General features: G+C 41.5%; 1 protein-coding gene across 36 annotated transcripts in view; it reads left to right on the top strand.

The window, feature by feature from the left end:
• The window catches only part of kcnma1a (potassium large conductance calcium-activated channel, subfamily M, alpha member 1a), an 847,042-nt gene that overhangs the window by 537,697 nt on the left and 291,956 nt on the right, over positions 1-17,389 (top strand). For 35 of the 36 annotated variants that reach the window (XM_043678944.1, XM_043678947.1, XM_043678946.1 and 32 more), the window contains one exon: positions 17,216-17,291. In XM_043678944.1, the coding sequence (XP_043534879.1) occupies positions 17,216-17,291 (76 nt within the window). Of the gene's footprint in view, positions 1-7,471; positions 8,098-17,215; positions 17,292-17,389 lie in introns of those variants that run through there. The other variant, XM_043678981.1, reaches the window with a different exon arrangement.

Raw genomic sequence — 17,389 nt, 5'->3', positions numbered from 1 at the left:
CCACCAACCCAACCTCCACTCCCGGCACCTTCCCCTGCAACCGCAAGAAATACAAAACTTGCACCCACACCTCCCCCCTTACTTCCCTGCAAGGCCCCAAGGAATCGTTCCTTATCCGCCACAAATTCACCTGCACCTCCACACACATCATATATTGCATCTGCTGCACCCGATGTGGCCTCCTCTATACTGGGGAGACAGGCCGCCTACTTGTGGAACGTTTCACAGAACACCTCTGGGACACCCCGACCAACCAACCCAACCACCCCGTGGCTCAACACTTCAACTCCCCTTCCCACTCCACCAAGGACACGCAGGTCCTTGGACTCCTCCATCGCCAGACCGTAGCAACACGACGGTTGGAAGAAGAGCGCCTCCAACCACTAGGAACCCTCCAGCCACTTGGGATGAACTCAGATTTCTCCAGTTTCCTCATTTCCCCTCCCCCCACCTTGTCTCAGTCAAATCCCTCGAACTCAGCACCGCCTTCCTAACCTGCAATCTTCTTCCTGACCTCTCCACCCCCACCCCACCACCACTCCAGCCTATCGCCCTCACCTTGACCTCCTTCCACCTATCGTATTTCCAACGCCCATCCCCCAAGTCCCTCCTGCCTATCGTTTATCTTAGCCTGCTGGACACACTTTCCTCATTCCTTAAACAATTTCTTAAGAGCTGGAAAAGCGCAGCAGGTCAGGCAGCATCCAAGGAGCAGGAGAATCGATGTTTCTGGCATAAGCCCTTCTTCAGGAATTAGAAGGGCATTCCTGAAGAAGGGCATATGCCCGAAACGTCGATTCTCCTGCTCCTTGGATGCTGCCTGACCTGCTGTGCTTTTCCAGCAACACATTTTCAGCTCCTATTGTGGAAAACAGAAAGGGAAGTGTTCCTCTGCACAAGGTGCTCTTAAGAAATTAGGAGAAAGTGAGGACTGCAGATGCTGGAGATCAGAGCTGAAAATTTGTTGCTGGAAAAGTGCAGCAGGTCAGGCAGCATCCAAGGAGCAGGAGAATCGACGTTTCGGGAATATGCCCTTCTTGAGGAATGCCCTTCTAATTCCTGAAGAAGGGCTTATGCCCGAAACATCGATTCTCCTGATCCTTGGATGCTGCCTGACCTGCTGCGCTTTTCCAGCTCTTAAGAAATTGTTTAAGTTGTGGTTAGAGATGCCCTATTGAGTAAAGCAGAGGGAGCTGGCTTCTGGATTCTGACATTTCATATCTAGATTAGATTATATTCCCTACAGTATGGAAACAGACCCTTCGGTCCAACAAATCCACACCAACCCTCTGAAGATCAACCCACCCAGGCCCATTCCCCTTCCCCATGTTTACCCATAACTAATGCATCTAACACCATGGGCAATTTAGATTAGATTAGATTTGATTCCCTGCAGTATGGAAATAGGCCCTTCAGCCCAACAAGTCCACACCGCCCCTCCAAAGAGAAACCCACCCAAACCCATTCCCTACCCTATATTTACCCCTGACTAATACACCTGAAACTGTGGGCAATTTTGCATGGTCAATTCACCTGACCTGCACATCTTTGGATTGTGGGAGGAAACCGGAGCACCTGGAGGAAACCCACAGAGAACACGGGGAAAATGTCCAAACTCCACACAGACAGTCGCCCTGGGCGACTGGTTTCCTGGTGCTGTGAGGCTGCAGTGCTAACCACTGGGCCACTGTGCCGCCCCTAACCTTTATTAATGTCAGTAATGCTAAATAGCGTAATGTACTTGTGACTTGTAACAAGAAATATTGAGCTTCCAAAGTACTAAAAGGAACTTGCATGTGATAAATGTGATGTTGGAAATATTCAGAGTGAAAGAGAGTTAACATTTCAAGGCCATGACATTTCATTGGAACTGGGAAGTTAAAAATATAATTGAGCAGGAGAATCGACGTTTCTGCCTGACCTGCTGTGCTTTTCCAGCACCACACTCTCAACTCTGATCTCCAGCATCTGCAGTCCTCACTTTCTCCTCCTTAAAAACATAATAGTCTATCCATCCCCTCCCCAAAACCTCAGGATGAAGGGAAGATCAGTGATAAGGTGGACGACAGGAGAGATTGAATGAGAGAAATTATCTTCCAAGGCTAAAGAGAATGGAGATATGGAAAACAAAGAAACAAATAAACAAAAGGTGTGCACAGAGCAGCTTTGCTTGTACAGTTAGATGCAATGCATGATCTTTGAACCATGGCAAGCAGGATGGAGTCCTTGGGGAAGCATTACTTTCTATCTTTTCTAATTCCAGGTCTCACTTTCACCCACCAACCAGGTGTCACATGCACCTGTTTGTGGAAGAAGACAAGCTGACTTAAATGATGTTTAGAAGTTTATAAAATGTGGACTTCATGTTCAGGATGGGAGTAATAGTGGTGATTTAATGGTGATGTCTGTTACTCAGCATGTCCTGGGCTCTCAGGTTTAGGTTCATTTTAGTCACTGCAACACTTTCCTACTCGAAAACCCTTTTCCACATCTTATCGCTCTGAGTTATAAATCAAATATATTTTAAAAAAACCTTCTGCTTAATTCTGGTTCTGAGCTGCTTTTAAATGCTTCATTTATGTACCACTGTGGTTTGTTAACATTTTGGATATCATGACAGTCTAAATATAAGCTGCGGAGCTGATTTGCATCACATTATCTTGCTTGGGTTTACATAACTCCACAATCTGGGATTGTGGAGCTGCAGATTTAAACCTGTTTTTGTAAGGCCAACATTTGCTTACACTGGAGATCTGTCGAATGGGCCCGATAAAAGAATCTGTTTTGAACATAATATAGAAGAAAATGTTTTGTAAATTTTAATCAGATTCAAATTTAATCTTTACCCATGTCTGTCAAGTTTGGAATCCAACACGCTGTCTGGTATACGAAGTTCAGGTGAAAAGTGGATTCTCACAAATTTTTAATGTTGTGCAGATATTGACAGGAAATTTTAGGAATCACGTTAGTTTAAGTGATTTGGCTGTTCCCTCTTCCTCCAATGCTAAGTAAATAGGTTATATAACCCTGATTTAAAATCTCACCATGTCACATCATAATCCTCATTAGTTTGAAAAGACATTATGAATAAAACCTCCCAAAATCCTCAACATCTCTTCTTAATCCTCCCCTCATCTGGTGTCTTTCTTCAGCAAACCTCATTGTAAATTTATCAGCAGTTATACAAGTGATTCTTGATGTCCTTTCCTATAGCCTTCATTGAAACCCATGACTCCCTCACAGACCACAACCCTGACATTCTTCTAGAGTAGTCATGATTTGGAGATGCCGGTGTTGGACTGGGGTGTACAAAGTTAAAAGTACACACAGACACTCCTACACACACACACACACTCTCACACACACAGGCACTCCTATACACACATACACATGGACACACATATACACAGACGCGCACACAGATACCCACACACACCTTTACAGACACACACACCCCCACACATGCACCCTCTCACAGACTTTACACACTCTACACTCACTACACACACACATACAATTTCTCACACTTACAACCCCCAACCCAGACAGACACACACACACAGACAAATACCCACACGCACACATATTTTGTGGGGTGAATTTGTACTTGCAGGGTTACACTGTACTTTGATCAAAAACTGCATGAATTCATGTAAAACTCCGTTATCTCACTTTTTAGATTAGAATCAATCAAAACATCATGGCATAGACAGAGAACACGGGGGCCAACACCTTCAACATATTGTCTAGCTATCACCATTGTTAACAGCTAACCCGAGAATGCAACTTTTTAAAAAAAGGTTTTGTGATTTCCACATGAAAGAAGTGAAACTATCATGATATTCAAACAGATGAAAAACTTAACAGACAGTCAAATTTTCAATGTATAATTTCAGTTACATCACACTGTAAAGTTTTGCTATAAATTCTGTGTGTTAGGATTGAGCCCTCCACTATCACCTGATGAAGGAGCGACGCTCCGAAAGCTAGTGTGCTTCCAATTAAACCTGTTGGACTATAACCTGGTGTTGTGTGATTTTTAACATTCTTCTAGAGAGCAGAGTTGCTGTTTTGCATTTGGGAATCTGAAAGCCTGGATTTCTCTCAAATCCTGCTAAATTTATGAGCTGATTAGCATTTGTTGCTTCCATTCTTGGCAGCTACTGGAGAGAAACTTCAAAGACCGGGGGGAAGATTGCAGGCTGCAGCTGGGGTAAACAAAGAACTAGAAAGATCCGTGGTGGATAAGAGCAAGATGTGAAAGGTTGGGATGGCATGAAGTTGTGGTTTGGGATTTTCAGGATTAATCCTGAGAGGAATGCTGAGAACAACTACATTCGGAATGGTTTGGAAGTAAATTTGTTGATCTCCTAAACCACAAGGTGTGCTCGGAAGGCAATAGTTAGGTGGATCCCAACAGTCCACTTCTCCCTTTAGCTGACTTTCTTCTGAAGCATCAGAAACCTGGTTAACCAGTCTTAATGTTGTAATGGAGAGAATGAGGCATGCAGCACAATGAAAATACTTAAAAAAGACTTCTACCTCCTGGAACTGGATTGGTTACCTGCCCTTTTGACCTGTTTATTAAAAATCAAAAGTGGGCAAGTTTGAGGCAAGTTGGATTTGCATTTGAGATTATTGTTTTAACATCCCACCTGATCCAACTGGCCCTTTCTTGGGTCACTTTAAAAGTTCCCCCCAGTGGATCAAAGATACTGATATACCAATTGATTTTCAATTTTAAATCATTCTAAATTGTTCCTAATTGCTTATTTAAAGATAAAATGCCTTCTCAACCAAAGGCACCACTCATGACTTGTTTTATGACTCAAACAGTGCTCAAAAATGCTACCTGCACTGCAACTCATCCAAACTATGTCATACATGTGTTCTCAGGTCCAAATCTGCTTTCATTCATGCTCCCCCTACCAAATCTGCTGTGTCTGATCGAATATGTTTTTACCCATCTCAAATATTTTTATAACTAATCATGACAGCAAACTGAAAAAAAAACTTCTTTAATGTCCCAGGTTTTATTTTGATCTATGTTGCTCCAAAGACAGCTTTTGCCAAAACTATACAAGGCATTAGTCAGATCACAGCTGGAATGTTGTAGGTCCTTTATTTAAGTAAAGTTATCGTGACGTTGGAGATTTTCCAGATAAGGATCAGTAAACTATGAGGAGAGTTTGAATAGATTGGGTCTATACTCATTGGAATATCGAAGAATGAGACACGACCTTATTGAATAGACAGAACAGAATCGAATTAGGTTTATTGTCACATGTACTCAAGTACAGAAGTACAGGTTGTTCTTGATTAACCCACGTTTCTTCTACATGATTTGGCTATAATGCAATTGATGAATTGTGAACGTTGTTTGGATAACATGAATTTTGTCCAGAACGGGTCAAACATTTTGTTTAGCACGTTTTCTATAGCATGAGATTGCAGATGAACGCAACCGTCATGTTATATGAGAACACCCTGGACAGTGAAAAGTTTACAATGTTGCTGCTCATAGCGCCACCTTAGGTACAAAAATAGAGAAATCTTAGATACAAAAATAGAGAAATAAAGAAGAAAAAAGTTATATTACCTTAGTGTTTCATAGTATAAGTTAGAATATAAGACATAAAGGATAACATTACAGTCAGATAAACATTACAACAGATCAGCGCAAGGGCTTCCACACGTGGTCTGACTGGCCTCACAAACTGCGGACCGCCCACACCGGTCCCCAATCCAACAATTGTCTCCACTCTGCTGCAGCCCCCAGCCGCTCCACTCCATGTCTCCAGCCCACTTTGCTCTGGGCCCAACCATATTGAGTTCTTAGTGGATTTGACAAGATAGATGCAGATAGTTTGTTTCCCCTTGTTGGGAGAGTGTAGGAATAGAGACACAACCTCAGAATAAGGGTAGCATGTTTAAGAGACGGATGAAGAATTTCCTTTGAGTGGAATTTGTGGAATTCTTTACCACAGACGGCTGTTGAGACTGGGTCACTAAGTATATGGAAGACTGAGATAGACAGGTTTTTAATCAGTAAGGGAATCAGGGTTATGAGGAAAAAGCAGGGAAATAAAGTTGAGGATTATCAGATCAGGTATGATCTCACTGAAAGGTGGAGCAGACTGGATGGGCTAAATGGCCTACTTCTGCACATCTGTCTTTTGGGCATGTGGTGAAATAATACTCAAAGACTCCAGGACGAGCTTGGAGATTTAGCAACCATAAAATCTGAAGCTCTTTCACTCCATGACCTTTGCCACCCAGCTTGCTAAATTGCCAACTCAATATAAATAAATCGTGATTAAGCTTGTAAAACTGTACATTACTTTGATTTTAAACATTTGGATATGTTTTAAAGAGAGTTTTGACTCACAGAAGAATTGAAGTTATAGCCAGTATTGGCTAATTGCAGTTCTTTCACACCACTAGTGAATGAACCATGTGGAGAATTTTTTTGGAGGTTCAAAAAGTGATTTATTAAAAATCTACGTGTTTGTACCAGTGAACAGTTCCTTATCACCTTTCACTAGCAACATTGGTTCCAAAATCAATGTAATTGAGATTCCAGTCAATAAATAAGCAATGCATTCACTCACTATTAGTACCAGGTTCCTCCTTTTTTCCTATTGCTCACTTCTTTCCTTCCATTTCTCCTTTATTCATTGACAGCTTTTTCACTTGTACTCAGGTTGTCTGTTTTATGAAGGAACGTTTGGAATTAATATTGTCCAGGACCATATCTGAAAGAAACAGTCTGAGATCATTCATAGTTGCATTGAATTACTTTTGATTTTGAAGACTAAAATAGATTCATTAATTTTTGAAGTGGTATCGGATTTGTAATTATACAAGTATTGTGTCATTCTGCAAATTAAATCTGATGATTGCAGGAATGTTTTGGAAATAGACTTGTATTATCTGCTTACTGCTACATGCCTTTAGGGAAGTGTCCAAGGAACTAAAGCACAGCATCACGTCTATGGCGTTTGTATTAAGATAGATAGGATTATTTTCTTTCATTTAGATTGTTCTAAATCCCTGAAGAATTGAATGATTCAAGAACTATTCCTTTCTTACACAGTTCAGTGCAAGTAGGACTTTTAACACTCACATCGCTGTAGGTACGCACAAAAATAAACCTTTAAGCATCTGCTAAGGACGTGGTGTGAACAGTGTAGAGTAACAAGTCGAAAATTTATATGAGTCTCCAGCTGTAGATGGGAATAGCACGTTGGAAAAGCAGCCGGTCTGTTCTTTACAGTCAAAGGTGATTCTCTGGTTGAATCAAAAAGGAGATTATGTTGTAATATCCTGATGGAAATGGTTTTCTAAGCTTTGCTCATTGAGGATCATAGCAGCAGCTGTGGGAGGTCCCTGTTTCTCATTGTCCTGCGTTTGTTCTGTTTGTTTCTCCACTGAGCGCTGCTGGCTGTCTCTGTGTGTAGTGGATGAACAAGTGCGTTCTCCAGATCCTCATCTCAATCGGTGCAGAGTGTGAGGATTAGGCTTTCTGTAACCTAGCAATGAAAGCATCACAAGTCCCAGGAGGGACATGACTACAGTGTCAGCGTGACTACATTGCAAGCGCTTGTTAGCTCTAATGCACTTTAGGTTAAGAAAGACATTTTAGAAATGCAAGTTCCTTCATCTTTAGGAGCACTGTTTTGTTGATCAGTTTTAGTGGAAGTGGACATATCGTAGTAATGAGCAGTGGAAGAAACAGATTTGAAAACACAAAAAAAGGGAATTAGCAATGGACTGCAAACTTCAAAAACTGTGTGCTCACTTTGAAATGTTGGGGAATCTGCAAGAGATGCTCGGACAAGATATACTGAATCTCCTTGGAACCAACTGAAATATCAAGAGTCATGATTCCAAGTAAAATTTTAGTCTATCGTGCTCCAAATGGATCTACTCAGACTGAGACTTTACGGAGCACCAGGAGACGTAAGAAATCACTGGGTGACCTCTTCCAGAATGGATACCGTGTCAGAGCTGCTCACAGTCATAATATGGAGAAAGAGGAACAAGACAGCTTCCAAAACTCTCTGGCTTCTTGCTATCGCGTCGTGTATTACTGGGGTAAGATTCTTCTGACCCCAAGATATTGTAGTTATACCTTCAAAAGATTGTTCCACATCTGGCTCTGCCTCGCACTCAGTTCAGTTTTTTTTTAAAGCTGACATTTAAAGCAGAGCTATTTCATTCTTTCTAATATTTCCAGCTCTGGGCAACTTCGAAATTACAGGGGTTTCCAATTATTTTAATTTTGTTTTGACGATCCGTTTATAGCTCCCTCTGGTTTTACTGCTGTTGTAGCTTTCCATGTTACTTTCTGAATGCATGTTGTGTGAACCCTATATAACAAATACATGCTTCCAAATTGAAACACTAGTCCAGAACAGAATTGGAGTAATAGGCACATACACATAATATTTTAAAATAATAGTAACCTACATATTATGATTTCATGTCTTAGATCAGAAATGCCATTGATGTTCCAAGCTTTAGCATTCTTTATGTTGTCATTTACTGTGCAATATCTGTCTCCTTTCACCAGAGCACAAACTTAACATACCTTCAGGTTTGCACATTTAAAATCTCAAGCAAAATATTCAGGCCACTGCATTTCTTAGGGACAATTTATCAAAAGTGAATTTAAATAATGAACTATAAATTTGATGCAAATTCTGGATTTGCTCACTCTTTAAGTGAAACTTCTCTTTCAATGCAGTTATTATTCATCTTTTGGTTTAATTTTGGTCCTTCACTATAAGTTTCAGTTGTAGCTGTTTGAAAATCTAACTTATTTTCTCACTAGCAGCCTGCACTTTAAAGTTTAACAGAATGCCTCAAGGTATCCAATTTAAATCATGATGTCCAACTATATTTATGGTTCAATGGACATCTCCATTCTATGCAAGTTTTAGATACTAAACTTTGTACAGGACTGGTGCAAGATGTGCCCACCTGGATGGGTATATGAATAGGAAGGGTTTAGAGCAATATAGGCCAAATTCTGGCAAATAGGAATAGGTCAGATTGGGATATCTGGTCGGCACAGACGGGTTGGGCTGAAGGGTCTGTTTCTGTACTCTATGATTCTATAACTTGATGACGTTTTAGTTGCATCCTCTGACCAGTGCACAAAAGGTTTCCTCCGGGTGCTCCGGTTTCCTCCCACAGTCCAAAGATGTGCAAGTCAGGTGAATTGGCCATGCTAAATTGCCCGTAGTGTTAGGTAAGGGGTAAATGTAGGGGTATGGGTGGGTTGCGCTTTGGCGGGGCGGTGTGGACTTGTTGGGCCAAAGGGCCTGTTTCCACACTGTAAGTAATCTAATCTAATCTAATCTAATCTAATCTAATCTAAAACTGTGAGGTTACATTACGATTATGTAGGGAGAATCTGCACCAATGGGCAGCAGAGTTGGTAACCACAGGACATGGATTTACGCACCACATTATGATCTGAAAGGACGGTGGATGCATATTCAACAGTACATTTTGAAAGGGAATTGGCAAGGACAGTATTTGCAGGATTACAGGGCAAATAGAACTAATTGCATAAGACTATAAGACTGTAGGAAAGAGGAGCAGGGTACCAAGTGTGCTTCTCAAACCTGTTCTGCCATTCAATAGGATCATGGCTGATCAGACATTTCTCTTATCCATATTCTTGCCCTTAACTATAACCCTTGATTCCCTTATTCATCCATAATCTGTGTAATCTCAATTTTAAATGTACGCAAGGTCTCTGTATCCACAGCCCTCTGTGGTAAGGAGTTCCAAAGCCATTCTAAAGGAAGGAATTCCTCCTCATCTCCTCCTTGTCTTAAATTGGTACCCCTTTATTCTGAGGCTATGCCCTCTGGTCCTAGACTCTCTCATGAGGGGAAGCATCCTCACAGCATTTACCTTGTCAAGCCCCTTAAGAATCCAGTACCTTTCAATGAGGGACCTCTCATTCTTGTAAACCACAATGAGGAGAGTCCAAGCCTTTTTAGCCTTTGTTTATAAACAGTCCTTAACTCTATCAAAGAACTAATACGATGGACTCTGTAACTCTGATCCAAGATTAATGCCAGGTAACATTCCTGAAACAAAAACTGGACAAGGAGTGAGTTGAATGATAAAATAGATTGGAAATAAAGCTTCATAAATACATGAGCTCCATCAAAAATGATTATACATTTTATTACATTGACCTGTTTTAAAATTCTAAAGAACATCTGTGTGGTTTTTTAAAAAAAAATTATTTTGAAAAAATTTTTCTTTACAAAATTATAAAATTACAAAAATATGAAAATATAACATTATAACAATAAAAACAACAACAATAAACCAACTACTATACTACTCTACAAACTCACAACTGCACTCATTACACATCAATAAGTAAATAAATAATGCTTCTCGGCTTAAGACAACCTCAGCTCTACAATGAGGAGGATGGAATGAGGAATGAGAATGCTCCTCATTCCTGAAGAAGGGCTTATGCATGAAACGTCGATTCTCCTGTTCCTTGGATGCTGCCTGACCTGCTGCGCTTTTCCAGCAACACATTTTCAGCGCTTATCAAAAAAATTGTCGATTTTCTGGTGCAGCATATTTGTGAGAAAGTCCAAAGGAATATGTTTCATAATTCACTCCTGACAGACTTGGGGGCTTCTCAGACACCTAGCACATCAGAATGTTCTTCCTCTCACAAAAAGTGAGGGCGCTGAACAAGCTTTCTCCCATGTACATCTAAAGGAGATAAATTCGGCAAACCCAGGGGAATAGAAACCGGGTCCACCTTGACTTCGGTCCCCCAGGACCCTCTATTACTCCTGCCACAGCGTTCCAGTTTGTACGGAGTCTGTGGCAAGACCACCAACAATGAGTGAAGGTACCTGCATTTATTTTACATTTGGGACACACTGAAGAAGCACCCTGCTTAAATTTTGCAAGATGATCTTGGTCCAGATGAGCCCTATGAAGAGTCTTAAATAGCATGAGTCCTTTTCCATATTGAAATTTTCTTCACACTTTCTTAGAAGTCCTCCTGAATTTCTGGAGTAATCTCCACCCTAACTCTCCCTCCCAGACTTCCCATAATTGCTCGATGTCACCTGAGGAACCTCCTCCCAGCAAACGATAGAGAGTACTCACTGAAAGAGTGCTCTTAGTCTGAAGCACCCTGTTCTCTGTATCAGATCGATTACCCTCAGTCAGAAGCAGAGTCTCTTTTCAGATAAAATCTCTGATTTGAAAAAAACGGAGGAGGTCCCTGCTCAACAATAACATAAAAGTTTCATCTTCAAAAAGGTCACCCAAACAAGAGAATCCCCTATCCGCCCAGGACTTAAACCTGGGATCCATTGTCCATTGCTGGAAACCTGGCATACCAACTATGGGAGAATGGAAAGGTGTTTTAGACATATTACCCTCCATCTGTCTTGTTGCCCTCCACACTTTGATAGTATTAATAACTATGGAATTGCGGCAATGTTCAGCAACTATCCTCATTTTGTCCAGAAGCAATAGGTTAATAAGAGGACACTCTGCCTGGGAGGCTTCAATGTCCAACCATATCAACGCTGAGTCTTCACAGGCCCAATCACTCTCAAAAGATAAAAGGGAGCTCAATTGATATCTTCTGACGTCTGGGAAATCCACTCCTCCCAACCCATGGGATTTGCAATTTTGTAAGCTTGATAAGAAGCCGCTTATGGCGCCAAATAAAAAAACTAAACCAACCATTTAATTTCTGAAACATTTGTCTATGATAAAGCAAGAGAAGCATCTGCAGAGGTATGACAAGTGAGGAAGAACATTGATTTTAATAAGACCAACTCGACCTAGCCATGATATTGGAAGGTCTTGTTTAGTCTTGTCAAACAAATGAACAAAATTAGCCTTGAATAACTGATCAAAACTAGGGGTAACAGAGAGGCCCAAATAAAGAAAGCCTCCCTGTGCCCACTTAAAGGGGAACTCACCTTCAACTCCCGGTATTCCCCTAAGATCCCCTATAGGCATAGCCTCTGATTTTGAAAAATTGATCCTGTAACCTGAGAAAAAGCCAATTGAATTAATACACTGTATCAATTGGGGCACCGAAATTGCTGGGTTCAAAAGAAAGATGAAAACATCATCCGTGTATAATGTGATCTTATGCTCCTTTGACCCTACCTTTAGGGCAGCTATATTAAGGTCCCCATGAATGGCCTCTGCCAGCAGGTCAATCACCAATGTGAAGAGTAAAGGTGAGAGGGGACAGCCTTGCCGACTGCCCCTACCAATGTTAAAATTATCAGACCTTATAGCATTGGTGAGAACCACTGCCAGAGGATTACTGTAAAGGATCCTTCCTCATCTAGTAAACACTTCACCCAGGCCAAACCGCTCTAGGGTATAAAAGGGATGTGGCCATTCCACCCGGTCAAATATCTTTTCTATGTCCAAGGAAACCATCAACCCTTGAACTGACCATTGCTGGCACACTTTAATCATGTTAAGCAGTCTCCCAACATTATTGGATGATCAGCGATCCTTTATAAAGCCCATCTGATCCTCCTTAACAATAGAGGGCAACACCCTTTCCAATCTCAATGCCAGAGTCTTCGATAAAATTTTAAAATCAGAATTTAAAAGCGAGATGGGTCTGTAAGAAGCATGGTCTTCTGGCACCTTCCCTTTCTTGAGGATAAGAGAGGTATTCGCCTCTCTCAAGGATGGCTGGAGGCAATCACGACTATATGAATAGTTGTACACGTCGAGCATCGGTCCTGACAGTATTTTTACAAATTCCTTACAAAACTCACTGGGCAAGCCATCAGGGCCAGGCACCTTTCCACTTAGAAGTTGTCTCATTGCCTCCTATATCGCTTGTGCTGTTAATGGAGCACTAAGGAGAGATGCCTGCTCAGCAGACACCCCCCGGAAGATCCAAGTTCCTAAAAAAAAGTCTCCATTTTATCCCATCTATCCTCATAATATTCAGACTTATACAGTTCAGAATAGAACCTCCAAAATGCCCCATTGATCTTTTTAGCATTACAAGTTAGAGTCCCATTTCCTTCCTTAATAGAAACAATAGATTGAGAGGCATTCTTCTTCCTGACTAAATATGCTAAGTATTTACTTAGCCTATTACCATGCTCAAACAGTCCCCGCTTCGCAAAGGAAAGTTCCTTCCTTGCTGTATGCTTTAGCATGGAGTCTAAGGTGGTCGGAGAGCTGTGATCTGCTGCAGCTTAGTCACTGGCGATCTACTGTAATATGCTGTCTCAGCTGCCTTCAGTCCTGCCTCAAGCAGATGTTGCTGCTCTCCCTTCTGTCGCTTTTGGTTGGCAGAGTATGAGATAAATATCCCTCTAGCATAGACCTTGGAAGTCTCCCAAACAATGGACAGATTACTAGCTGTACCTGAGTTGATGGCCAAAAAAGCTTCAAATTCCCTTGAGAAGTATTCTACAAACTTGCTGTCCTTGAGGATGAAAGGATCTATTCGCTAGTACCGTGAGCCCATTGCATCATCCTGAATCTTAACCACCGTTGAATGATCAGAGATGGCAATATTCCCAATCGAACAGGATACCACCAAATTTACAAAAGCCACGGGAGTTAGGAAATAATCGATCATTGTGTGGCATTTATGAGGATTGGAAAAAAATGTAAAATCTCTGCCTGTAGGGTGTAAACATCTCCAAACGTCCACCAACCCCAGTTCCACACAAAGATTGCCCAACTGCTTAGATTGTGAAGAAAGCTTTGGGGGGGCCTTTGCACATTCTATTCAGCACAGGATTCATAATTCAATTCCAGCCCCCCCCCCCCCCCCGTGGTCCCTCTTTGGCTGCAATGCCAAGGCCACCAGCTTAGTGCATCAATCAGAAATTTAAGAGGGTGGGCCGGAGGACAGTAGGCATTCAAAATACCATATTCCTCACCATTTATAAGGGCCTTAAGAATAACAAACTGACGGTACTCGTCTTTAACACAATCTATTAAATTAAATGGGAAACCTTTCCAGATGAGTATTGCCACTCCTGTGCTCCTAGTACAAAAAGACGAGAAAACCACCCGATCAAACCCATCCTGCTGTAACTTCAAATGTACCTCGTCATTAAGATGAGTCTTGTGTAACAGGGCAACATCCACCCTCTCCTTTCTAAGGCTTGACAACACCATTTTTCTTTTAACTGGTGAATGAAGCCCTCTATTATTCCAGTGCGCCATTTAAGAATGTTGCTAACCATGATCCTTCACAATCACCTTTGACCTGCCGAGAGGAAGAATTCGCTTTACAACACACTGAGCTTACTCAAAAGGAGACTCATAGAGTCTATTTACAAAAAAAAACAAAAGAAAACTAACTTCAAAACACAAAAGGCACTTAATGAGGGACTCTAAGCCTGCCCACAGAGGGAGCTTACATTTCCCACACTCACCTCCATCGCCCCTTCCAGCTTGAGTCGCACCCCAAATCCAAGCAGTGGGAGAAAGCAAACAACAGACCTTGTAAACACAAAGGTATAACAAAAACAATGAGCACTCTACCCACCCCCCCCAACAAGTATCAATACCACTCCAGCTTGGAGAGAAAATAAAACCCACCAACAACAGCTTCTTTGGGAAAAGAGTGAAAGTACAAGAAATAAAAACAAGACCAAAAAAAAACCCACACACTATGTCCATGTCCATAAATACACCTACATTATTTTAAAGTGTCCAAGAAGTTTTTGGCTTGCTCTAAGGAATGAAATGACCTCACAGTGTCCTTGTAAGTAATTAAAAGAAGCACAGCTGGGTACCTCATCGAATATTGAATACTGAGGTCCTTTAACCTTCTCTTAACCTCATCAAACCATTTCCTCTTATGGATCACTGCCGCAGAAAAGTCCTGGAAAAACATTATCTTAGTTCCCTGATAGATCAGGGCCTGCGGATCTCTCCCCAACCTTCTGGAAGTATCCATGACTCTCTGCCTGTTCCTGTAGCATTGATTCTGACCGGATCAGCGCACCTCAACCCAGTGAGCTCTGTCAACCTTGACCCGGTCTGCCTCGGCATCCCAGCCAAGAAATTGTGGCAACCAGTCTTCAAAAGAAAACTTGCTGGCTCCCCACCTTCTACTCCCTCCGGCAGGCCAACGACCTGGCTATTTTTCCTCCTACCTCTATTTTCCAGGTCATCAACTTAGTCAGGACCCGAACCTTTTTCTCAATGGCGTGGGTCTGCCTCACCGAGGACTCGACCTCAGTCACTGAAGCCGAGGTCCGCTGCTCAACCTCTTCAACTCGCTTCCCAAGCCCTTCCAACTCCTCATATTTTTGCAGCATGGTTGAGATGGCTCCAGTTGATTATGAGTCTCTTCCCTCAGCTCCTGGATCAATTGTCAGATCGCTCCAAGTTCCTCCATGATGTTCTGCTGTGCAGGCATTTCTTTAACAGCTGCGGAGGGAGCTGCAATTGCTTCCCCAGTTGCAGTCTCGGGCCTGCCTGCTATTTTCGAGTGTCCTAAATGTTGAGACTTGGCCATTTGCTTCCCCTTCGTCATTCTCGCATGCTCGAAAAAGGATTTAAACAGTTGTTTTACCGTTTAACAATTTTCTTTTCCAAAAAAAATTAAGGTGGGGGGCGAAAACATATTAAACCTTGGGTTGGGTGCAGAGCTCAGCAAGGCTGATCGATTCAGATCGTTGCCATCTTGAACTCCCCCCTGTATGATATTTTTAACAAAGATTTTAATAAAATGTGTTACTTGGTTTGTGTTCTATTTATTTTGTCTCTTTGTGCTTTTCTCTTGCATGTCTCTTCAGCTGAGCACATCAAATACTCAATCACAAATTTCTACTGCGTCGCTGCCCTGACATAACAAACAATTTGAACACTGACAGTCAATTCTCTAATTACTCTGTTTATCCATTACCTAGTCTCACCATTGAAACCATTGAGCTCATTTTCACATGGTGATTTGTTCTATGAAAGTAACCACATTTGACTCATGTGGAAATTAAACAAACAGTTGAGAGGGAAAAGATTAGCAAAATATGTTGGTGGAATTAATTGGGGAAATGTAAAAGGAGGTTGTGTGGAACATAAATGTGATGTACACCTGTTGTGGCAAAAGGCCCATTCTGTGCACTGCCTAATGCATATCATTTCCAGTTAAACTTTTAGTAGTGTTGTTGGAGCAGTCTCACTGCACTGTCGTGTATAAATAAGCAAATTTATCAGGATAAACATGCAATCTATTTATACTGAGTCAGGTCCAACCAACTTTGGGTACCGTTAACACTTCTGGGAGAGAACTCAAGGTAGAAATAAATTCTTGTTTGTAGATAAAGGAAGAGATGGGTTTCCTGTTATAATAGTGTCTAAAGTAGCTGATGAAATTTGATTTATACTTGCAGTGAAAATTGTCATTCACCCAATGGAAAACACAGGTATGCAGCAAACCTGGTGAAGGAAGTCAATTCTCCCACAAGCATTTCATGGAATGCCTGACTAAATATAACTTATTTATAAGTCTTGTATGATGATTCCACACTTTCCCTTTGAGTTGTTGGAATCTATTGCCAAAAGCACCATTTGATGACAAACAGCATTCTGTTTCAATGATATGTTCCAAATTGACCAGAACACACAGTTAGGAGAAAGTGAGGACTGCACATGCTGGAGATCAGAGTCGAGAGTGTTGTGCTGTGAAAGCACAGTAGGTCAGGCAGTATCCGAGGAGCAGGAGGATTGACATTTCAGGCATAAGCCCTGATGAAGAGCTTATGCCTGAAACGTCGATTCCCCTGCTCCTCAGATGCTGCCTGACCTGGTGTGCTTTTCCAGCACCACGCTCTCGACTCAGAACACACAGTTTCCAAACACATTTTCTTTGTCAGTGCTGATGCTCGCAAGACTTGGCAGTTTGAAAATATGAAGTAGGTTGCATCCTTATATTAATTAAAACCTAAGGGAAAGCTTTCCGACAGAATCACTGCATCTGTTGAGTTGCAGGCCATGTTTTGTTTACATGCACAGCAAACTATAAATTCTAATCTGCACTCCAGAGGATGAGATTCCTCTTGCAGAAAGTTACCCCTTAGTTCTTTATGTACACTATGTAGGAGCTCACGGTTACACTGGTTCTGAATATCACAGGTTGTTAAGTGCTCTGAACAGCGACAAGTGGATGTTAACCTATTGTTTCTTTTCACAGGCTTACGATTTTTAAGAGCGCTCAGGTTGATACAGTTCTCAGAGATTTTACAATTTCTGAATATTCTAAAAACAAGGTAAGCAACACAAATTCTGAATCAGACATTTAACATTCTGAAGGACTATTTTAGACATGCCTTGTGTGATTTAGTAGTGGAGGTAACATTTTTGTCCA

Source organism: Chiloscyllium plagiosum, chromosome 38 (genome assembly GCF_004010195.1).
Source record: "Chiloscyllium plagiosum isolate BGI_BamShark_2017 chromosome 38, ASM401019v2, whole genome shotgun sequence".
Taxonomy (NCBI): domain Eukaryota; kingdom Metazoa; phylum Chordata; class Chondrichthyes; order Orectolobiformes; family Hemiscylliidae; genus Chiloscyllium; species Chiloscyllium plagiosum.
The sequence above is the reverse complement of the archived record's forward strand: the minus strand, read 5'-3'. Positions and strand labels throughout refer to the sequence as shown.